The sequence below is a fragment of the Crinia signifera genome, chromosome 4, assembly GCF_055691185.1.
Source record: "Crinia signifera chromosome 4, ASM5569118v1, whole genome shotgun sequence".
Lineage (NCBI taxonomy): Eukaryota > Metazoa > Chordata > Amphibia > Anura > Myobatrachidae > Crinia > Crinia signifera.
Window position 1 is genome coordinate 133,318,139 of NC_139220.1, and position 25,068 is coordinate 133,343,206.

The 25,068-nt window shown below is 42.9% G+C and overlaps 2 protein-coding genes across 3 annotated transcripts in view; one reads left to right on the forward strand and one right to left on the reverse strand.

The window, feature by feature from the left end:
- LOC146074454 (cathepsin E-B-like) overlaps positions 1 to 3,724 on the forward strand; it is a 31,686-nt gene extending 27,962 nt beyond the window's left edge. For both annotated transcript variants that reach the window (XM_083182529.1, XM_083182530.1), the window contains exons 8-9: positions 3,106 to 3,204; positions 3,329 to 3,724. In XM_083182529.1, the coding sequence (XP_083038655.1) occupies positions 3,106 to 3,204; positions 3,329 to 3,541 (312 nt within the window). In that variant the 3' untranslated portion in view covers positions 3,542 to 3,724. The remainder of the gene's footprint in view (positions 1 to 3,105; positions 3,205 to 3,328) is intronic.
- Positions 3,725 to 9,966: 6,242 nt separating this feature from the next.
- Positions 9,967 to 25,068, reverse strand: part of BEST3 (bestrophin 3) — a 47,201-nt gene continuing 32,099 nt past the window's right edge. Inside the window, exons 4-9 of the mRNA XM_083179677.1 lie at positions 24,319 to 24,473; positions 15,308 to 15,385; positions 15,013 to 15,165; positions 12,977 to 13,057; positions 11,950 to 12,101; positions 9,967 to 10,840 (exon numbers count right to left, since the gene is read on the reverse strand). Of these exons, the coding sequence (XP_083035803.1) occupies positions 9,967 to 10,840; positions 11,950 to 12,101; positions 12,977 to 13,057; positions 15,013 to 15,165; positions 15,308 to 15,385; positions 24,319 to 24,473 (1,493 nt within the window). The remainder of the gene's footprint in view (positions 10,841 to 11,949; positions 12,102 to 12,976; positions 13,058 to 15,012; positions 15,166 to 15,307; positions 15,386 to 24,318; positions 24,474 to 25,068) is intronic.

The following is a 25,068-nucleotide window of genomic DNA, read 5'->3' on the forward strand; positions in this document are numbered from 1 at the left end:
GGCAGAGGTGTTTAGCACGATGATGATTCAATCCACTTGATATCTATGCAATCCTTATTCTTGTCTTTTCGCTACAGGTTTTCTCATAAGCCTGAACTTCTGCACCACCAATAATCAGCATCATTTGTGGGCTCAGGAACTTCTGACACCATGTTTCAGATGTAATAAATGAGGACAGACACTGCATGCTAGTTTCAAGTAGCCATGTTAAACAAGAACAGCAGTAACAGGAAACTGCACCCCCAACTCCCATGGCAACACTAGGTGTGGCCAAATACATAAGATTGAAATTACACAAACAATCTACAGCTGGTGGCTGTATTTTGTGCAGCCACCACCAGCCAGGACTTTCTCTGAAATCTTCTGCCTTCAGAGGCTGTTGTCAGCTTCTCCTTTGCCGAAAAGGTGGAGGTCACTGTGTGACCAGAGAGAAGGGTGAACAACAAGGTTTTTGGGGCACACTTTGACAAATGGTAATGTGTGAATTTTAAAACATAACTTTTAATATAATGTATATGCTAAAAAGATGGGTACGTATTGACAAATAATAAATCACATTAAATTAATACAAGAGAAACAAATTATTATATATATATATATATATATATATATATATATATATATATATTCCTCTGTAACGTGACGGTCATACTTATGACGGCGAAATAATCAAAACATAGAAGCAGGGCTCCCCAAATTGTCAATCTAAGATAATCACAAATAAATCTCTTATAAGTTCACAAATAGTGATAATAATAAAAATTGACAGTCAATAACAAGAGATTGATATAGGAGGAGCCGACAGATAAAGGCTCCTCCTATATCCATCTCTTGTTATTGACTGTCAATTTTACTGTCAATTTGACTGTCAATTTTTATTATTATCACTATTTGTGAACTTATAAGAGATTTATTTGTGATTATCTTAGATTGACAATTTGGGGAGCCCTGCTTCTATGTTTTGATTATTTCGCCGTCATAAGTATGACCGTCACGTTACAGAGGAATATATATATATATATAATAATTTGTTTCTCTTGTATTAATTTAATGTGATTTATTATTTGTCAATACGTACACATCTTTTTAGCATATACATTATATTAAAAGTTATGTTTTAAAATTCACACATTACCATTTGTCAAAGTGTGCCCCAAAAACCTTGTTGTTCACCCTTCTCTCTGGTCACACAGTGACCTCCACCTTTTCAGTTGCAATGCTGACCCCCCCCCTTTTTTGGGAGCACCACCAACCACAGACCACCTCAGGATTTACCAATGGTGGTAATTATGTTGGTCTAATCTATTAATTCTGGTACGTGAATACCAACCCATCTTCATTTTCCAGTGCCACTCCCGACCCATATTGTACCTAAAGCTTCTCCTTTGCCATCAGTTTGCATAACACTGGCTAATATAGCCAGCCCAAGGGAACAAGATGATGACGTGTCATCTTGAATATTAAAAATTACACCGCAAGTGAGAAAATAGTGTCTGCTGAGGTCCAACTATCAGACGCCTCTCTGCCAACACTGATACCCACCAGATACTCCGGCTGATGCCCACAGGACACCCATCTGCCTCTCTGCCAACACTGATACCCACCAGATACTCCGGCTGATGCCCAAAGTACACCCTTCTGCCTCTCCGCCAACACTGATACCCACCAGATACTCCGGGTGATGCCCACAGTACACCCTTCTGCCTCTCCGCCAACACTGATACCCACCAGATACTCTCTGGCTGACGCCCACAGGAAACCCTTCTGCCTCTCCGACAAACACTCATACCCACCAGATACTCCGGCTGATACCCACAGTACACCCTTCTGCCTCTCTGCCAACACTGATACCCACCAGATAATCAGGGTGATGCCCACAGTACACCCTTCTGCCTCTCCGCCAACACTGATACCCACCAGATACTCTCTGGCTGACGCCCACAGGAAACCCTTCTGCCTCTCCGACAAACACTCATACCCACCAGATACTCCGGCTGATACCCACAGTACACCCTTCTGCCTCTCTGCCAACACTGATACCCACCAGATACTCAGGGTGATGCCCACAGTACACCCTTCTGCCTCTCCGCCAACACTGATACCCACCAGATACTCTCTGGCTGACTCCCACAGGAAACCCTTCTGCCTCTCCGACAAACACTCATACCCACCAGATACTCCGGCTGATACCCACAGTACACCCTTCTGCCTCTCTGCCAACACTGATACCCACCAGATACTCAGGGTGATGCCCACAGTACACCCTTCTGCCTCTCCGCCAACACTGATACCCACCAGATACTCTCTGGCTGACGCCCACAGGAAACCCTTCTGCCTCTCCGACAAACACTCATACCCACCAGATACTCCAGCTGACGCCCACATGACACCTTTCTGCCTCTTCACCAACACTGATTCCCACCAGATACTCTGGCTGACGCCCACAGTACACCCTTCTGCCTCTCCGCCAACACTAATACCCACCAGATACTCTGGCTGATGCCCACAGTACACCCTTCTGCCTCTTCACCAACACTGATACCCACCAGATACTCCGGATGACGTGCACAGTACACCTTTCTGCCTCTCTGCCAAAACTTATACTCACCAGCTGATGCCCACAGTACACCCTTCTGCCTCTTCACCAACACTGATACCCACGATACTCCACAGTACACCTTTCTACCTCTCCACCAAAACTTATACCCACCAGATACTCTGGATGACACCCACAGTACACCCTTCTGCCTCTCCGCCAACACTGATACCCACCATATACTCAGGCTGACACCCACAGGACACCCTTCTGCTCCTGCCACCTCAATTAATTAATTAATTAAATTCATACACTAAATTAAAATGATACACTCAATTAAAGAGGTCAACAACCATTCAGCTATTAATTGATCAATGCAAAAAGGTTAATGTAATATAAATTAGAAAGATGTTTTAAATGACAAATAATGTGTCTGGGTGAGTTAAAGCATAAAAATAGAAAACTATTTAATGAAAACACCCACAAAGATTACTCAATGTACGCTTCTAGCTATGTTTGTCTAAAGATGCCAAGATCTTTACTCAAGACCCTCCATTTGTATGTTACAGTACAAAGTCAGCTGCAAGCAGACATCCAGTCTTCCAAGTGTGACTTTCACCATTAACCAGAGGGACTACACAATAACTCCTGAGCAGTATGTGCTTAAGGTATGTGCTCCTATTCCTGGGCCAGCGTGGCATGATTTGTGTTTGTAGTGATATTCTATGAACCAGAAAAAGCACAATGTAGGATATGAACATCAGAGTAACTCTGCTTTTCCAATGGTTACAGGAACACATGGGAAAGTCACCGATATGTCTGGCTGGGTTTCAGCCCATGGATTTGTCTACAAAATCTAAGAAACTCTGGATTTTGGGGGATATCTTTATGTCCAAGTTTTACAGTATATTTGACCGTGCACATGACAGAGTTGGACTGGCGAAATCCTGCAAAAAGAAACATAAATCTCCAGACACAAAACCCTCCAAATCATCTTCCCTATAACTGTCTCACACGACTTGCAGAATGCTAGATGCTATTGATGTGAATCTTGATGTAAATCTCTTTATTGTGTTCCTTGGTTTTGGATTATGGAAAGTGCATATCTCAAACACTGCATAGTTCATCTTAACACTATGTGATATTTACACAATGAATAATTACAATAAAGCTTCTGCAAGTTCTCAATCAAGCTCTCCGGTTGAATCTAACTATAAATCCGACTTTATATTAGTATCTGATAATACAGAATGCTAATTTTTCATTTAATAAAAAGGGCAATTCCATTGTGTGCAATAGCTGCTAACTGCTCGCTCGTAGGGATTTAAATGGTGGTACAGTGCCGAATATTCTATGTGCCAATGACCGGTTGAGACGTGCGCTGATGCGTTTCTCGGCTCACCGCAATGTGTAGCCATTTCTTCAAGAGTCCTGCAAATCATCACTGGTTAATTATTAACGCAGACATATATGATTGTTTGAAATCCATATACTGGGAACTTTGTGTGACTTAAATACGGCTACACTCCTATTCCTAAAGTAGAGGACATTAATATAAAAAAAACGGATGGTGGAAATGAATGAATTAACCTTATCTATAAGGAACTGTTTATTTACATCTGCAAATAATTGAGCGCCATTCTATGACCACGTATGATCATAGTAGAATGTTGCTGAAATTTTATATGTTACAAAATAAGGAGGTAACTTTTACTTAATTGTGTGCTACATAAAAAAACAGTCTAGAGCAAGTGTATTATATGTCTGGGTGTTTGTTCTGTTTAATTATTTAGTAACAAGTTATATTGTGTTTTTATTGTGTGATTGGGCTAATTTCACATGGGTCTTCAAACTGCGGCCCTCCAGATGTTGTGAAACAACAAATCCCAGCATGCCTTGCCACAGTTTTGCTATAAGGGAGTGTTAAATGCTGGGATTTGTAGTTTCACAACATCTGGAGGGCTGCAGTTTGACGACCCATGGGCTGATGATTTCTTAGTCTATTGCAAATTCCTTCTCATCACAAAAATTCTCCATCATAAGGAGATTTTAGGCTAAAGTACCAACCATGCTTACATAGCAAACACTGAGGGGGGAATTTACTAAGATGGGGGTTTTGTTTCACATGGGATGTTGCTATGGGCAACCAATCAGAATCTACTACTTATTTATTTAACACATTCTAGAAGATAATAGATAGAATCTAATTGGTTGCCTATAGCAACATCCCATCTTAGTAAATTTCCCCCTGGGTTCAGCTTACATGGAGACTGTACAAGAGCCCCATCTCTGCTAACCCATACCTTACAACCCTCCTAGTTTTAACAGGGCAGTCCCACTATTCATTGTCCCCTATTAGGTCTGGAGTTTGGGGCCATTAAGCAATGGTGCGGGCAGGGGTAGAAAATGGATGCCACACGCATGCATCGCAGAGCTGAGGCTGGAGCCAGACCGCCCAGCCAGAGTGCGAACACGAACCCAAAACAGCATAATTCAGGGCAGGGGTCCCAAATACGAAACCTGAAATGTTGGGAGGTATGCTTTACCTGCCCCTGGTAACCCCATAAGTAGAATAAAAAGTATAAAAAAAATCCAAACCTTTATTTGCAGTACAAATGCTGTTTAAAAGAAAGTTAACAAATACATGTAGACTACGGGCGAAATGTAATAGGGTGCGATTTTTGGACGAGTTCCAAACTCGCCAGAAATCGCACCTTTAAAAATCGCATTTTTAGACGCTAATTCGCATATGTAATGAGATGCGAATTAGCGGCAAAAAATGCAATTTGCCGCGATTTAGGTCGATTTTTAGTCATGAAAATGTGCGCATTTTCAGTCCTGAAAATGTGCGCATTTTCATATATGCGATTTTGGTTGTAAAAAAAAAAAAAGAAAAAAAACGGCGTGCGGTCCCCCCCCTAAGCATAACCAGCCCCGGGCTCAAAAAGCCGGTGCTGGTATAATAAAATCAAAGGAACAATCAAGTTGGGGTTCCCTGGATTTTATAAAACCAGCACCAGGCTCAAGGTCCGGCGCTGGTTCCCAAAATACGGGGGACAAAATGACTAGGGGTCCCCCGTATTTTAAGAACCAGCACCGGACACAACCAGCCAGCAGGGTAATGCCACAGCCGGGGGGGAGACTTTTTATACAAGTCCCCCCGGCCAAAGCATTAACCCCCTGGCTGGTCAGCATGGGCAGGGGTCCTGGGGAAGTGGGGACCCCCCCAATGAAGGGGTCCCCCCCCTCCAGGACTTACCAGCCCATGCTGATAGTCCGGGGCTGTCCCCGATGCCCCTGGGCGGTGGGCATCGGGCTGATGACTTGTGTAAAAAAAAGGATAAAAACTATTGTTCTTTACTGGCGAACTATGAGTCCCAGCAAGCCTACCCCGCATGCTGGGACTTGGGGAACCACAAGTCCCAGCATGCGGGGCATTAAAGGGCCCGCTGGCACTTGTAGTTCTGCAGTGAAAAAAATAGTGCACAAAATCACACTGACACCCTGTAAAATAAAACTTTAATACACACAAAACACACACACACTGATACTTACCTACCTTGAGCCCGTAGGTCGGTCCCTGGATCCTGGGTCCGGGCTCCGGGGCTCCAGGGCAGAAGAGTCCGGTTCCGGGGCCTTGGTCCTGGTTCCGGGGCTGGTCCTGGGGTTCCGGGGCTCCTGGCGTGAAGAATCCGGGGTCCGGGATCCGTGGTAGTCCAGAGGGGTACCTAAGGAGGCAAATCCTACTCACCTGCTCCCCGGCGGCGACCTCCGGTGACAGCGCTGCTCCCGACTGGTACCCGGCTTCAAGGACTTTGCCCGGCGCTGAGATGTTTCCTCTTCGCCGTCTGTGAACAGAATGATTTCTCGGCCAATCAGGAGCCGAGAAACTCGGCTCCTGATTGGCCAGAAATCATTCTGAATACAGACGCCGACGGAGTAACATCTCAGCGCATCCAGAGCAGAGATGTTACTCCGTCGGCGTCTATATTCAGAATGATTTCTGGCCAATCAGGAGCCGAGTTTCTCGGCTCCTGATTGGCCGAGAAATCATTCTGTTCACAGACGGCGAAGAGGAAACATCTCAGCGCCGGGCAAAGTCCTTGAAGCCGGGTACCAGTCGGGAGCAGTGCTGTCACCGGAGGTCGCCGCCGGGGAGCAGGTGAGTAGGATTTGCCTCCTTAGGTACCCCTCTGGACTACCACGGATCTCGGACCCCGGATTCTTCACGCCAGGAGCCCCGGAACCCCAGGACCAGCCTCGGAACCAGGACCAAGGCCCCGGAACCGGACTCTTCTGCCCTGGAGCCCCGGAGCCCGGACCCAGGGACCGACCTACGGGCTCAAGGTAGGTAAGTATCAGTGTGTGTGTGTTTTGTGTGTATTAAAGTTTTATTTTACAGGGTGTCAGTGTGATTTTGTGCACTATTTTTTTCACTGCAGAACTACAAGTGCCAGCGGGCCCTTTAATGCCCCGCATGCTGGGACTTGTGGTTCCCCAAGTCCCAGCATGCGGGGTAGGCTTGCTGGGACTCATAGTTCGCCAGTAAAGAACAATAGTTTTTATCCTTTTTTTTACACAAGTCATCAGCCCGATGCCCACCGCCCAGGGGCATCGGGGACAGCCCCGGACTATCAGCGTGGGCTGGTAAGTCCTGGAGGGGGGGGGGACCCCTTCATTGGGGGGGTCCCCACTTCCCCAGGACCCCTGCCCATGCTGACCAGCCAGGGGGTTAATGCTTTGGCCGGGGGGACTTGTATAAAAAGTCTCCCCCCGGCTGTGGCATTACCCTGCTGGCTGGTTGTGTCCGGTGCTGGTTCTTAAAATACGGGGGACCCCTAGTCATTTTGTCCCCCGTATTTTGGGAACCAGCGCCGGACCTTGAGCCTGGTGCTGGTTTTATAAAATCCAGGGAACCCCAACTTGATTGTTCCTTTGATTTTATGATACCAGCACCGGCTTTTTGAGCCCGGGGCTGGTTATGCTTAGGGGGGGGACCGCACGCCGTTTTTTTTCTTTTTTTTGTTTTAACTATTTTTTTACAACAGAACCATGCACAGATCTCAATGATCTGTGCATGTTTCTGATAAAAGCGCCAGGCAGAACCTGGTCTATTTTTTTTGCGATTTTTAGTAAGCTTTACTAAAAATCGCAACCCATTAAATATGTTACTTCTATCCTTTTTAATGGGAAAACATCTGGATGCGATTTTTAGTCTAACTAAAAATCGCACCTTTAAAAAATGCGATTTTTCCCGCAAATCGCACCCTATAAAATATGCGATTTTCGGAAAATGGCCGAAAACGGCATATTTTGCGGGAAAAATCGCAAAAAAAAAAAAACCGCACCCTATTACATTTCGCCCCATATGTAGACTAGTCACTGTACTGAGATACACTGATTTCTTTTTTTGCAGACCAGATTTTTCCATGTCAGAAGTTTAACACAAAATATAAAAATGGTGCAACTCTATATACTGCCATTATTAAACCACTTACAATGATCATAGCCCTAATGTAAAAAAAAATCGGTACTTATGTATTATCTGGGCTCCCATGTTAAATGCACCCCTTTTTTTCATACCCCTACTATCCAAATACGCATGGAGTTGATTTTATATAGTGTGGCGAGCGCAGCGAGCCACCGTGCCCGAAGCGTGGCGAGCGCAGCGAGCCCCGCAAGGGGACGCGGTCTCATAAGAAAAACGGGAGCCCAGATATTACATAAGTACCAAAAAATCATATATATTTGAGGAATTTATTTTGGGGCAAACTGAGATTTAAATAACTTCCAACTTTACAGTAATTTGTGTCTTTGCTGCAGGTTTCTTGGGTAAAAACTTTCTAAAATGTTGTGCTGTGCAAGAAGATATTAATACTTTTACTGTTATTAGGTTGAAGGAAACCTTATTGAGGGTACAATAATTATCCAAATAATTACATATACTTTTGACGTATGTACCCACAACAACTTTATGTAAATTGGTACATACATTAAAAATCAGATGTAGTTGATAGTACATTAATAAGGTTGACAATTATAGTGTAATAAAGTCGACACCACAATGTCGACAATTTTGATATCAATACTGTCAGAATGTTGCCTGGAGAAATTTCAACATTGTCAGAATGTTGACATGAGGAGTCGATTAAGAGAGGAGAGGGCCTGTGTACAGTGTGTAGGCCCTGATTTTGAGCAAGCGTTCCCCAGAACATGGCAGCCACGCCACATTCCCAAGGCATGTGCAAATCGCTGTTAAAACGGCACCTAGCCATCTGCTGAACTAGCTGCCGCAGGACCAGGGGTAAGTAAAATAAAATGGGTGCAGGGTGTGAGGAATGCCCCCCCCCCCCCCCCCCCCTTAGCTCTTGCTCCTACACCCATTATAGATATGCCAATGGTAAACATTAGGGTAGGGTTAAGTACTAGAGAGACCGTCAGGGATTGAGGCTAAGGGTTATGAGTCAAATATCGGACAATGGAGGATGAGAGGTCTAACCCGGAAGTGGCGGCCACACAAACGACTTGACCCAGAGGTTGCCGCTGCAGACTTTGCAACCACCAGGAATAAGTCACCGCAGAGCCATCAGGACAAAATTATAAAATTCTAACATGTACTGTGGACAATTTGTGTAAACATGGCCAATGTAAACATTATGACTATGTCAACATGATGAAGCTTGCTTTTTATGATGGTTGATACTTCATACCCAACTCGATTAAAACAGTTTCCTTTTCATAGTTTAATGACACATTTTTGGGGGAGATTTCGGTCTTCCATAAGCTTGCCTTGTGCTACATGTGCTTGACAGGGGTACCACCCAAATCAAATGTCCCATTGTCATAATACTTTAATGAAGTGACAGGCTTGAAAACTGAATATGAGTAATATAAAGAAGAGTGGATGAATATTTCCTGACAGCACTACTGAGAGGCCAATACCTGGGGGAAAGTCCGGTTGCAGTGAATGCTGATAAAGTGGTGTACCTAGTATTGGTGCCAACACAGTACTGTATTTATGGGCAGTGAAATGTCGTATGATGTTCATTAATGAAATTAATTAAAGTGTTTAACAGATGTTTTATTTGTTCATCCAGGGTCTCTGTTTTACATATGTTGAATAACCTATTAACAATGGCAGAACTCTTTTTATGTCAATGTAGATTTCTACATGGGCTCTTCTCTACCCAGTCAGATGACAGAGAGATTTTTGAATGTGTGAAGAATTGTGTGTTTATTGTGTAAAATGTGAAATGTGTAACACATTACACAATATCAGCATAAGTCGGAGATGTTAGCTCTTACAAAATAAACCACATTTAATAGCATGTAATATACATTTTGTGCACTATGTAAAATCACCTGGTGTTACAGTAATGTGCTTGGACAGCCATAGACGTCTAGCCGGGAATAACATACATACTAAGTTCTTATTTTTCATTGTGAAAATCAACAATATCGGTTTCTTTGGAGTCAATATGTTTTAGTATATGAAACATATCTGCAGGTGGACTTAGCAATGAGTTTGAAGCAGAGCTATTTCCTTCAGCAGACCTTTCCCTTGCTAAAGTCAAAGACAGAGGGTCATTTGGCAATGATGTCCTTGATGGAATTGAGCTTATTATAAGGCTTTGTGTTGGAAGCACGGCTTCACTCCACCTCCACCAAGTCTTCTCCTGCTCTTTCGTGACATTATCTAATTTCTCCTCTTCTGTAACCAGTTGTTCCTTTACCAAATCTTCTTCTTGGCCATCCTGTTTGGAAGTAATTTCAAGGTGTTGCCGCTCATCTACCTTCTCATCATACTGTTTGCTGCTGTCTATATGCTTTTTCTTAGTTATAATGAAGGGAGGACTTGCAAGCAGCGGAACATTACTTTGTACTACTACAGTTTCAGGAGCTGTGGTAACCAAAAATTGAGGAAGTTCTATAGGTGAGCCAGGTGTAATGCTGTCCTTAGTAGATGATCTTCTTTCTGAAGTATCTGATCTGCTAGTTTCCTGAATAGTCGATAGATCTCTTGGAGTGCCAGGCTTGGCATTTCTATCTGCAGATTCACGTCTTTTACTTTGCAAGAACTGAGATCTCCTCGGTGGAATTTCATGGTAACTTCCATTTGTCTCTGTTGGAAAAAACATACTTGATGCATCACTGCCCTGACGACTGAATGCACTTCTGATGGGAGACTCAGGATGTTCATGAACACTTAAAAAACGTTTTACTCTTCGAAGGACAGATGGTTGTCTTCTGTGTTTGTCTTCATCTAGCAACCAGTCTTCCCGCAGGAATACAGAATCAGGGAGCCTACAACAGACATAAAGAGAAACTTCATTTTATTTTTAGAAATTAATTACCTAAAGTGACCTAGTAATTGCCTGGCAAACAGTGACATATAAATGCTTGGTTCAGTACATTAGCATTCAACACAACACCTTGTTAATACTGTACCTCGACATACTGTACATACCAAGACCACACATGCAAGTAGAGCTCTCTCACTCTACTCTTCTTCTCCCTAAATTAATGGTTTATACAGCTGATTATGTCTCCCCCCCCCAACCCCAACATATTCTTTTTACACAAAAAAACAAACCCACATATGCTGATACGAGAGACCTGGCTTTGATGGCTAGTGTAGAAAGCAGAGCTCAAATCCTGGCAGCTAAAGAAGATGTCAGTCCTCCAAGTCTGGTGACCAGTTTAAATAAAGAGACCTATGCACCTTTATACCTAGTGTAAAAAGCAGGATCTAGATTGTGGTGGCTAGCGTACAACCAGAACCACAGTTTTAGTCTTTAATGTACAAATTAGAGCTTGGTAGTTTGTTTAGAAAGCAGATCTCTGACCATGGTGGCTTGCCATTTTGGACTGGGGCATGAAGGAATCCCAGCAGTAGGGACCCATGCCATTCATCCATCCATGGTCCTGTTCTGCCAAGTAATTGACCCTCTAATAGACAATGTGTTATTTAAATGATCAGTCTAGTACCTAGAGGTGGATGTGGAGGCATAACACATACAGGTGGATGTGGGGCTCCAGGACAATTGTGATTGACATTGTACCCCTGTGGGCTAGTCCAACGCTGATGGCTAGAACAATATTTATCAGCAGTCAGTAATAGTGGGTAGTGTTTAAAACAGGCTCCAGTCCTTGTGGCTTGTGTAAAAAGCTGATCCTTGGCCCTATTGGCAAATGTAGAGAGTATTCCAGTACAGATTGCATCACTTATACAAGGCTGCTCTTTTTCTTACTTTCTGAATACAGGAACTCTATTCCTAAAAATATCTGTCAGCTGCCATTGGTACTAGTGGAGCAGCAGCACTCTGTGACAAATTATAGAACTGGCTGTTCCAACACCTAGTAATAACACACACTATTTGTAAAACAAAATATGTAATACATGAAATAATTACCCCATATGGACTGTTGATCCCAAAAAGGAAGGAATACAGTAATCAGCAGCTGCAAGTGTGTATGGGGGTCGTACATCGGAGTCATTCCAATAGATGTCTTTAGTCATCTTTGGTAAGTTCATATACATTTCATCTACAGCCATTAGAGAAACCTAAAACAAAGAAATATTGTAGAAGTACAAACTTGCCATAATTATACTTGGCTTTAGCAAAATTAATTTGATTAAAGCTGGAGACAAAAAGGGGGACATTTACTAAGATCGGAGTTCTATTTCACATGAGATGTTGCTATGGGTAACCAATCAGATACTATCTATTATCTTCCAGAAGGTGCTAATTAAATCAGAAGTAGATTCTGATTGGTTTCCCATAGCAACATCCCATGGGAAATAGAACTTCCATCTTAGTAAATTTCCTCCAAAAGCACCAGTGTAACAATATATGGAGTTCAGTGAAAAAGTGCTACATTTGACATCATGTGATCACTGGCACTGCTACCTTCACATTAGGCAGGAGACTAGTTATGTGACTTATGCTGGGTACACACCAGGACGACAAGGGTCCGATCCCATCAATCTAGATCCAATTCCGACTGATTGGATGTAGATTGTGTGGTGATTGGGCCCTTTTCTGTCCTGGTGTGGACCGATACCGATCCGATGTGTGTTCCCGCGGGTCGGTTGTTCTTCAGATCCTACCTGCTGCAGGTAGGATCTGAAGAACGACCATACTCCCGGGTGTGGGTCGCCATCGGTGCACATCGTGAGCAGGTCGTGCCCCCCCCGTGTCATCGTGAGCGGGTCGGAAGAAACACTGATGACCCGCTCACGATGTGAATCGTGAGTGGGTTGTCCTGGTGTGTACCCCACACTACTGCACTTTGCCGCACCTTAGAACCATGCCTTTACCTGTGTAAAGTGTCTATGTATCTAACACAATCATCATGAAAGCTTTCCCAGTCTGCTGTAGTATAAATGTCTTTTGCTTACAGACATTACTAGTAAAACAGTGGTAAAAAAGTAGTAACCTGTAGATTTCTGTCTATGCACCAATTAGTTTCAAAATCATCATCATCTTCACCAAAAGGGTTAATTAGCTGCTCAGCGACCTGTAATAAATAAAGTAAAACCAATAGAATTACAAATACAATAAATTAAATTCTTCATTATGTCACAAGTTGAACAAGTGTAAAGAATGGTGCAGATGAACATGACATAGGTTATTGTTTATAACAATTACAACATAAAGTAAAACATGAGAATAAAATCACTTGATTGGGTATGCCTCATCCTCTAAAAATAATGGGTTGAAAACTTGTAAAATACAAAACGTGAATGCGCATCTCACTTGTTAGCCACAATGAGTGAGTTTTGACATGCTCAGATATCAAGTAATTCATAGGTGCAAAACAATGAAGTTTTCACATCAAATACATATGTACAGTATGATGATGTTGGGGATCCCTATAATAATAAGGGTCTCCACATCCATGTGGGTTTAATTACACATATATATTTTATGTGAATACATCATCATTTTTGCAGCTATCATTTCCCCATACTTGCCTACCCTCCCGGAATGGCCAGGAGGCTCCCATAAATCAGGTTTCCCTCCCGGCCCACCAAAAAGGTGGGTAAGCCCCCGCATGCCCCTGGACTCCCCCGCTCTGCCTTTCAACGAAGTCCCTCCACGTAGACCTGCAAATCACGGTATTTGTTGTACTGGGGTGGGGCTCAATTACATGCATATCAGTCCCCTTTCCCAAAGTGCTTCCTGACAGTCTCCTTTCCTGAGATAAATCTTATGTGCAGCCATCAGTGGTATCACATCCGATATGGTGTGGGGTGCGGCGGAGAGAATTCAAAAATCCACTCAGTGCTTCAAGTAATGGTGGCACATTGCAATGGCAACTAGGGAACATTATTTTACAACATAATATCTGAAACTGACCAACACTGACACAGTACCAGCAGTGCTGCACCCCACACCTCTTCACTGACAATCTGACATAGTCACAGTGGGTATGGATCATTGGGTCGACCATAAGTTGGTCCACAGTCATTAGGTTGACACCATTAGGTCAACATGAAAGGTTGACATGGGTCTAGGCCGGGGCTGGTTCCCAAAATACGGGGGACAAAATGAGTAGGGGCCCCCCGTATTTTAAGAACCAGCCCCAGGCACAACCAGCCAGCAGGGTAATGCCACAGCCGGGGGACACTTATTATATAAGGTCCCGCGGCCAAAGCATTAACCCTACCACCAGTCAGCCTGGCCTGGCCAGGGGTCCTGGGGGAGTGGGGACCCCCCCAATAAAGGGGACCCCCCCTCCAGGACTTACCTGACCAGGCTGAAGCCTGGTGCTGTCCCCGGTGGCCCTGTGCGGTGGCCACCGGGCTGATCTTGGTGTAAAAAAATAGATGAAAAACCTATTGTTTTAAACTGTGGAACTATGAGACCCAGCAAGCCTTCCCCGCAAGCTGGGACTTAGAGAACCACAAGAACCACAAGGCTGACTGGTCGGTAGGGATGAATGCTTTGGCCGGGGGGACTTGTATAAAAAGTCTCCCCCCGGCTGTGGCATTACCCTGCTGGCTGGTTGTGCCTGGGGCTGGTTCTTAAAATACGGGGGACCCCTGCTAATTTTGTCCCCCGTATTTTTGGAACCAGCCCGGACCTGGAGCCTGGGGCTGGTTGTTAAAAATCGGGGAACCCCTATTTGTCGGGTTCCCTGATTTTTAATTAGAGAGCCGGGGCCCCACGCTGTTTTTTTTTTTTTAAATCCCCCCCCCCTCACATTTTTTATGGGTTAAACGGGTTTTTAAACGGCAGTGCGAATGTGCCAAAAACGGCTTTTAAACGGTAATTTACCGTTTAAAAGCTGCAGTGGGAAAGGGTCTTTATGGCTCTTGCCGTTTAAAAACCTGTTTAAAAAAAAACGGGTAATGACCCGTTTCAGCAGTGGGAAAGCAGCATAAGAAACATTTTTTTTTTACTTTAACCAGGAAATTTGTTAGGCCACACAGATATAACCATGAATCAATTTTATTGGCACAGGTTCACCTTTAACCAGCCCGCATAGAAGAAGAACTGCAGGAGAGTGAAAACTGGAATGTAGAGGTCCAAGTCATGTCCCGCATATGATTGGCTAGGGTCTAAGAACTGACGTCCAATTATGCAAGCAAAGAAGAAAGTATATACAGCCAGTGTAACTACCTGAAAAAAATTAAATAAAAATAAAATAAATATATATATATATATATATATATATATATATATATTCAGATTTGTTGTAACACTACACAAAATAATTTTTAATCTAATGCAGTTTTAGATTTGTGGCTATGTATGAATATACCTGTGTATACACCAGTGGAATACCGACCCAGTCATAGCCAAACAGAAGACCACACCAGGAACGATACCGATTCATCTCCTGAGATAAGGCACATAACAAGAAATCAGTGAGCACATACAGTATGCAAAGTGTCCTGGGCAAATGTACTGTATCCATGCGTTTGTGGGCCATGAAATCATAACTGCTCTCTTTAGTCTGACATCTTATTGTTACACATTTATATCCTTGTACTTTAGTTGCTTCTCTCTTTGAGAGTTATGTAGAGATAAATGCGGATTACTGGCTCAACAGTGTCTAGATTGAAAATCAATACAGATGGAGCGCCCCTTGTCCTTGCCCGGTGCCTGGGTGTTCCGGCGCACAAGGACTCCATTAAACTGGGACGCGCACACATCTCACACGCACGCGCGTCCCAGTCTCTCAGCGGCTGGGCAGCAGGTCACTGCCCGTCTAAGATTCAGGGAGATGGGCAGAGTTAGGGGGGTGGGGTGGTGGTGTCAGGGCAACAATGGGGACCGGCGGGAGAGGCGGCAGACGGTGGTGGAGAGCTCTGTTGCCACAGGGCGCACAAGCGTCTCATATGCACGCTCCCCCTAGCAGGAGCTGGCGGCTGGTTGCAAGGAAGAGGCCGGCTACATCTGTAGATCAACAATGTATGGTCGACAGTAAAAAGGTTGACACAGGAAAAGGTCATGAGTGTTTCTAAAAAATGTTGGTTGTCTATTTCGACATCTGTCACATGGAACCCTAATTAATGTACAGCGTACCCTCGCATGCTTCCGGCACTGTCATGTCCCACGAAGTATGTGTCTTTATATGCTGTTCAGTAACTGTCATGTTATTATTGCAAAGCTTTGCATTCTTGTGAAAATTGTCCTTCCTTGTTCCTGTAGGGCTCTGATGTCATTAGCCCTGCCTTCTTCCCATCTCTATCTCATTGTATGTCTGCCATCTTAACCTTCAGTTGATTCCTGTTGAGCTCTGGCAAATTATTATCTTTTCACCTACTGTTTTTGTGCATTATTACAAGAATATCAGCTTGAAATAAACCCTCATCTGGATTCTTCACACATGCCTCTTCAGTTGAGTTGACACTGCCTGACAAGTCTCCTGATGTAAGTACTGGTTCACTATGGACATACACAGATGAACTGTCTTAAAGGCCTTACATTTACAGCCTGGTTATTGAGTCAGAACAGTGAAAAGATAGTTTATAAACTGCCAGATATACCAGCAAGCCAGCTGCAGCTTCTGCAGATACAAAGAAAGTAACTAGTTTGCCTGCAGTGTGAGGAGAAATCATCAGTGTTTTGCAGCCACACAGACAGCTACATCACACAGATTCTTCTAGCAAGCTACTGTACAAACTTACTCCAGTGTTATTCAGCTAAATTCTTCCTGTCTGCTATCATGGCTGAAGGGAACGCTGTGCAGCCTGTTCAAGATCAACACTATCTACAATCAGAACAAGAAGAAGTTATGGATCTCAACTTACAGTCTAAACGCCCTGTTAAGCCTACATGGAAGGTTAAAGAGAATCTTGAAGGTAGGAAACATGAACTTTCTGCCCATATCCTAAACTTATGGCAAAAACTACAAAGTCACATGTCCACCATCTATCAGCATGATTGTGATGTCTCACCACTAGAGGGAGCCCTAGGTCAGCTTTGTTCAGTATATGAACTTTACACAGAGAAATGTCAAGAATATGTACATGTTTTGAAAACGCTTAATACTCACGACGCATTAAAGGAATTGCAAGGCTTCAAACATCTCAATTTGGATCGAGATAGTTTAGTATGTGAAATTAAGTGTAAGACAGCAGCCAGAATCGCACAATTATTGGAAACATCATCACGCATTTCTGTGTCCACCAGGCATTCAAAGCGATCATCTAAGTCACGAAGTTCAAAATATTCCATGCTTAGTGAACAACTTTTAAAGGCACGTACAGAAGTTGAAACTGCTAAAATACAAGCCGACTTTGCAAAAAAAAGGGCTGAAATGCAAGCTGAAATGGAAGCCAGAGCAGCGCGGGAAAAGGCGGAAATAGAAGCTCTGGAGAAACAATGTGAACATGCCACAGCAATGGCACGTTTAAAGATTTTAGAACAAGCTGCCAGTATAAGTGAAAGAGACAGCATCAATTTAAGTGAAGTGGATGCAGAGGATCCTGTTAAGCGCACTAGAGACTACGTCTTAAGCCAGAACAGTGAACCCCTGATTGCTGAAAACATTCCTAACAGGGCACAACAAAGGGACTCTGATCATTTTTCAACAAACCATGTCCAAGGTCAGTACAATACACACACCACAGTGCACCAAGGTCCAATGCCGCAAGAAGCTCCATATACAAATGTATGGTCGCAAACCAATATGCCAGTAAGTCACCAGATCCCTGGTAACCACACAGTTTCATATGCAGCAAGACCTATGGACTTTAAACCAGCTCCTAGGCTAAATGCCTATGCACCCCCATATCTCCCTATGTCTCTTACCCAGAACACTATAAACAATACGAACAACCAAACTCAGCAGCCAGCATTTTCTTGCCCAAAGTCAGAGAAAACAGACATGTCAGACTTCGCAAGATACATGGTTCGCCGTGAACTTATTAAGACTGGCCTCACTAAGTTTGATGATCAGCCTGAGAACTACAGAGGTTGGAAATGTGCCTTCAGGACCGCAATTAGTGACCTTGGCATTACTGCTGCTGAAGAACTAGATCTACTGGTCACATGGCTTGGCCCACAGTCCACAGAGCGTGTCAAGCGACTCAGATCCGTCCACATCGCTAATCCTGCGGCAGGCCTCATTGCTGCCTGGGAAAGGCTAGAAAGGAGCTTTGGAAGTCCTGAAGCCATAGAGAATGCTTTGTTCAAACGGCTGCAGAATTTCCCAAAAATATCCGGCAAGGACAATGAGAAATTTCAAGAGCTCAGTGACCTACTCTTTGAACTCCTGCTGGCCAAGGCTGATACTCACTTACCTGGCCTCAGTTACTTGGACACAGCTCATGGGGTAAACCCAATAGTTTCCAAGCTGCCATACGGTATTCAAGAAAGGTGGACTACACTTGGGTCAAGATACAAAAGGGAAAATCAAGTCTCCTTTCCCCCATTTTCCTACTTCTGCGAGTTTGTCAAGAACATTGCAGAATCCAAGAATGACCCAAGCTTCTTCTATAGTGAGCCAAATCATCCTGGTTTGCTTTCCCCCAAGTATGATAGCCCACGTTCTAACTACAAGAACCATAGGGTGCCAGTGTCAGTGAAAAAGACAGAAATCCTTTCCACACCAACATCAACTCCTGACGAGAGCAACCAAGGCGAAGTGATTGAAAACCCTAATCGTCTGTGTCCCATACATAAGAAGCCACACCCCCTTAAGAAATGCATTGGTTTCAGAAAGAAGCCACTCCAGGAACGCATGGAACTTCTAAAGAAGTTTGGGGTATGCTTCAGATGTTGTGCTTCCACTGAACATTTTGCTAAGGACTGTAAAACTGCTATTAAATGCACAGAATGTGACTGTGAGGACCACGTGCAGGCACTTCACCCATCTCAACTGAATCCTGCACATCTCCCTCCTATGCCAAGGCATGGCGGGGAGATTACAGATCAAACGGCAGGTCCCGCTTCTATATCTTCTTCATGCACTAAAGTTTGTGGGGAAGGTCTTTGTGACAAGTCTTGTGCAAAGATATGTCTAGTCAATGTATACCCCAAGGGACAGCCAGAGAAGACTCTAAAGGTTTACACCATCTTGGACGACCAGAGCAATCAGTCACTTGCAAGTCCAGAACTCTTTGATCTGTTAAAATTAGAAGGAGATATTTATCCTTACACTTTGGGTACCTGTAGTGGAATTACGGAGGAATCTGGAAGGAGAGCCAGTGGACTGGTTGTAGCATCTCTCAAGGACAATCTTGAGATACCCTTACCCACACTTGTCGAGTGTAACCAGATACCATCCAACAGAGAAGAGATTCCCACACCAGAGGTCGCTCTTCATCACATTCACCTAAGGCCTATATCCAATGAAATACCAAACCTCGACGAGAATGCAAAGATCTTACTTCTACTCGGTAGAGACATTCTCCAAGTACATAAGGTGCGTCAACATATAAATGGACCAAATAATGCTCCGTTTGCCCAACGCCTTGATCTAGGTTGGGTTATCATAGGCAATGTCTGTATGGACAAAATGAAGCCGCCTACCAAGATTTCCTCATTTAAGACAAACCTCTTGCCAAATGGTCGCAGCACTCACTTTCAGCCATGCCCACATCATTACTGGGCGAAAGAGAAGCTGGGTAGCAGTAAATTACAGCATGACCATCACAATAATACGAACATAGTCCTGTCTCGGGGTGACAGTCTTGGACTTACAGTTTTCAATTCAACAAGTGAGGATAACAAGTTAGCATATGCAAGAGAAGACAAAGAATTTCTCAAGATAATGGACAAAGATTTCACTCAAGATGATTCCAACAGCTGGGTAACACCTTTACCCTTCCGCCTGCCAAGAGTGAAACTACCAAACAATCTACAACAAACAGTTGCAGACCTTGAACATGCAGAGGAGTTTCTCATTCAGTGTGTACAACAAGAAGTATACTGCCAAGAAATTGATAAGATAACAAAGGGAGCCACCCTATCCGAGAACAGTGCACTCTTTGAACTGAACCCAGGAATGGATTGTCACAAATTGCTAAGAGTGGACGGTCGTATAGCAAAATCCAATAAGACTGGAGCTGCTTTAATTCCTTCTGAAATCTTAGACCACAATGACATCTACAGGCGCCAGTGGAAACAGGTTCAACACTTGTCCAATGTGTTTTGGTATCCCTGGAAGACAGAGTATCTACACATGCTTCAAAGTCGTCATAAATGGCAGATGTCAAAACCCAACCTCCAGATCGGTGACCTCGTTCTCTTAAAGGACAAAGAGGCCCATCGCAATGACTGGCCAATGGGACTTATCACCAAGGTTATCCCAAGCGACGATGGAAAGACTCGTAAAGTGGAAGTCAAAGTGACCAAAGGAGGTTCTGTCCGAGTTTTCTTCCGTCCAATTAGGGAATTAGTGCTTCTTCTCCCAAAGGAAGATGTCACATAAAGACGAACTTGGCTACTAGATTCAGCTAATCATAGGGAGAAATTTACTACAAACTTCCAGCTATCATACCATCGACACCTAATTATTTGGATTACAGTGTGGGTTGGTGGAAGTGTTTGCAAGTTGCGACTTCCCCAATCCGAAGATGGGTTTGACACTTGGGACTTCAGTCACAAGATTTAGACTAAATGTTTTCTTATAATTATCTGTTATTGTTGCAGGTTCTCTTTGTTTACAGGTCTCAAGATCAATTCTGCACTTCACCAAATGACTTTATTATGTTTGAATTATCGTGAAATCTAAAGATTTCAGACGGGGAGTGTCATGTCCCACGAAGTATGTGTCTTTATATGCTGTTCAGTAACTGTCATGTTATTATTGCAAAGCTTTGCATTCTTGTGAAAATTGTCCTTCCTTGTTCCTGTAGGGCTCTGATGTCATTAGCCCTGCCTTCTTCCCATCTCTATCTCATTGTATGTCTGCCATCTTAACCTTCAGTTGATTCCTGTTGAGCTCTGGCAAATTATTATCTTTTCACCTACTGTTTTTGTGCATTATTACAAGAATATCAGCTTGAAATAAACCCTCATCTGGATTCTTCACACATGCCTCTTCAGTTGAGTTGACACTGCCTGACAAGTCTCCTGATGTAAGTACTGGTTCACTATGGACATACACAGATGAACTGTCTTAAAGGCCTTACATTTACAGCCTGGTTATTGAGTCAGAACAGGCACTGTATCCCACTTCGCTCGGCACACTTTACCATTCTCAATTGTATTCCACGTGGATCGTAAAGTATCGTAAAATATTAAAGAAGTTGTCAGAAGCAAAAATGCTTTTTCATGTGTCGACTATTGCCGTATGTTAAAAAAGGATTTAACTTTTTTATCTTTATCTTTGGACATCTCTATCCAGTCCATCTGCAATAAGAACAATATTCTGGGTATCAATAGGGCAACAAATGACCGCCTTGGCCCGGGCGCCGGAAACCCTAGTTTTGGGCCTTGTTTAGTGACTGTCCATTGTGATAAGATAGTTTTGCGTGTTGTTGCAGCAATTTTGGCTGCTAATAAGCATTGTCCCTGCAAGAGCCTATTCTGTACAGAGATTGTGTTTATGTCCCATAGGGCCCATTCCGGTGTTAGCTTTACACTGATGTTATAGATGTTTTCCAATATATTTGTACTTCCAGGCAGCTCCACATACAATGATATAGGTCTGCTCCCGGGTTTGTACACTTGAAACAATTTGCATCTTCAGATGTTCCAATCTGAAACCTTGTTCTAGGTGTGTAATATGCCCTATGTAACAATTTATATTGCATTTCCATATATGACACTGCCACTAAGTTCTTATTTATACGACGGACAAATGCAGACAATATTGATTGTAGGGGTAATTCTGGAAAGTCCTTGTTCCATTTTGCCAACCCTGTCTGTACATTTTCTACTTGTAATTGTCTTTTGATCTGTGTATATAAGAGAGAGGGGGTGCGTCTCCTATTTTTAGCATTCTATGTCATTACCTCTAAACCCCTTGTTGTTTCTTTGTTTTTTAATTTTGTCTTTATACTCGTTACATAGCTTCTTAATTGGTAATAACTGAACCTGGGAATATCAACATCAATGTTTTTTTTATGTCCAGAACATCCACTATTGATCTAATGCCCCCCTTTTCCCAATTATGGGCAATTTTTATATTATAATGGACTGATAGGAATAGTGAGTTGGATGGGGAAAGCCCTAATCTGGCACGAGCAGCTCTCCATGCAGCACAAGTGGAGGACAATAGGGGATTATCTAAAATATTAATTGGAAACTTGGATGGTCTTATATGCAATAGACTATTTAATGGTATCCCTGGACAGAATGCTTGTTCCAATGATACGTTTGCGTAATTATCCATATTACTTATCCAATCTATTGTATAACGGTAATTAGCCGCCAAAGTGTAACTCCGTATGCATGGCTAATTTATTCCTCCCAAATTAGCCTTTTGGCTTAATTTGTACAGAGAATTTCAAGCTTTTTTTCCGGCCCATACGAAGGCACTAATAGCGATGTTTAGCGTTCGTATATCAGCTTCCTTTATCATAAAGGGTAACATCTGTATATAATATAGTTACCGTGGGAATACCACTATTTTAATCAAGTGGCATCTCCCAATATAAGATAAAGCTTTAAATTCCGGCACTCCTCACAAACTGATACTTTATTCATATATATATATGCACCACAGCATCATTAGTACATTTAAACTGTGTGCCACCTTGCTCCTATACATATATATATATATATATATATATATATATATATATATATATATATATATACAATATATACTCGAGTATAAGACTACTTTTTCAGAACATTTTTTATGCTGAAAAAGCCCCCCTCGGCTTATATTCGAGTGAGGGTCCCACTTAAATCAATAAGTTTTCCCAGTTTTTTTGCTGTAAAATTAGGTGCCTCGGCTTATATTCGGGTTGACTTATACTCGAGTATATACGGTATATATTATAGTATACAGTAGGTGCCTTCACAATGGAGTAACATACATCGGCGTCGGTGCGGCACCCGAAAAGAAAACTCAGCAGGCAGATATACCCTATCTTTATATATATATATATATTATACATATATATTTATATTTAATAAATATATTGTGCAAGGGCTTGGCACTCCCAGAAACTTCAAATAACTTGCGCACGGTGCCTTCACAATGTAGTAGTATAATGCAGGAAGGTGCGGCACTCGCACGGCGAAAATAGCAGTCAAATAATTACTCGGTAAACAAGTTTGCTGGTCAACGTTTCAAATGTATTCCATTTGTCATCAGGATGCTGATGACAAATGGAATACATTTGAAACGTTGACCAGCAAACTTGTTTACCGAGTAATTATTTGACTGCTATTTTCGCCGTGCGAGTGCCGCACCTTCCTGCATTATTTAATAAATATATATATTTAATAAATATATATATATATATATATATATATAAATATATAAAATATAGTGTAGGTATTTATAAGACCAAACACAGGGCTTAGTCAGATATATTGTTAGAGACTGTCATGAGACTCAAACTGGCTGCTCTGGGATGTGATGATGGTCCCTGGATGCTGGAGCAGGAGGCAGTGAGTGGCACCATAACACTTACTGGCGTGCTGCCTGTCCCTCCTCCAGTTCTCGCAGCGTGCACCACAGGGCAGCCGTGGTGTGTATGCCCGCACCAAGTAAAGTATAAACGCCCTGGTCTTCAGAACGCTGTCACCCAGCAAAGCTGCCTCCCTTAGGCACAGGCTACTGCCCTTGGAAATTGCCTAGTATGCCTATGCCAAGGGCCAGCTCTGATGTTGATAGTCAATAGGTTGACCACTATTGGTCAACATGCATTCGATCAAAATTTACAATAGGTCGACACAAGTAAAAGTTTTGGGGAAAAAACACTGTTTCCCCAAGCAAAAGTTTGACATGCTAATGGGTAACACAAGTAAAGGTTAACATTTAATAGTTTTTCACTATTTTTTCTAGTTTTGAACTTTCTAGCCTGGGATTTTAAACTGTAAAGTTTTGTCTGGAAGCATGGACATGTAAGTGAGCTAATTGGGTGTCCATGTGATCAAATATACAAATTGACACCAAAAAAATGTTGAAACTTGTGTCACCCATTTCCATGTTGACCTATTCCCCATGTCAACTTTGTGCATGTCGACCTTTTGGGCCTACCTAGACACTGTTGACCTTATGATCCATACCCCATAGAACAGCATTACATACTATGGTTGCAAAAACAAGACATTAAATTCATGGTCGCTAATGCAGCAAAGATTCCATAAGATGGGGGTGAGTAGGCAGCTTTTTTTCCTGCACTCTTTTCTACTCACGTTCATCATTATTTGAAGGTCAACGCTGTCACGAATTCTCCCTTCAGTTCTGGCCCTTGAAGCTAAATTTCCAAACCAAATGACCGGCACCCAGTATTTAAGGTGAGGGGAATTAAGTTTATCAAATATTTTTCTCTCATCTGCTGTCATGAATCCTGGTTAAAAACAAAGCACACAAATGTATATAAGGAGACATGGACTGTATCCTGGTTAGTTATTAGTGTACTTTCCTAAAAATGCAATCCTAACAGTAAAAACCCTGTGTTTGTCCTGTACCTAAATACCACACTTCATATTCAACAGCAGCCATATTATCCTGAGTATTATGGGGCATACACATGGGGAGGTTTGAGCCCATTTTCTAAGCCCTCTGACTAGATGGCTTAGAAACTAAACATGGATTGCTCTGTATGTACAGTGTACCCAGAGCAAAGGCAATGCACGGTCCTGCATGCAGTATCTATCTAGTCAGATCGCCAGTGTTCTCACCAGAGAACACTGGTCAGCACAGATCACTCAGCACACATTGCTGGTGCATCGCATCTTTCAGCGATGTGTGCTGAGCGATCATTGCTTAAGCACCTCGCTCAGCACGGAGCCTCCATCGTAGGGGGTTTAAGGCTGCTTTATACATTTAGGATGACTTTGCTTTCTACTTACTGCGTAATAGAATGTTGCTATTCACATTCTGCCGAAGAGAAATTCTAATTTTGGAAATTAACCCCTTGAGTGCCAAGTGAATTTGTCAAA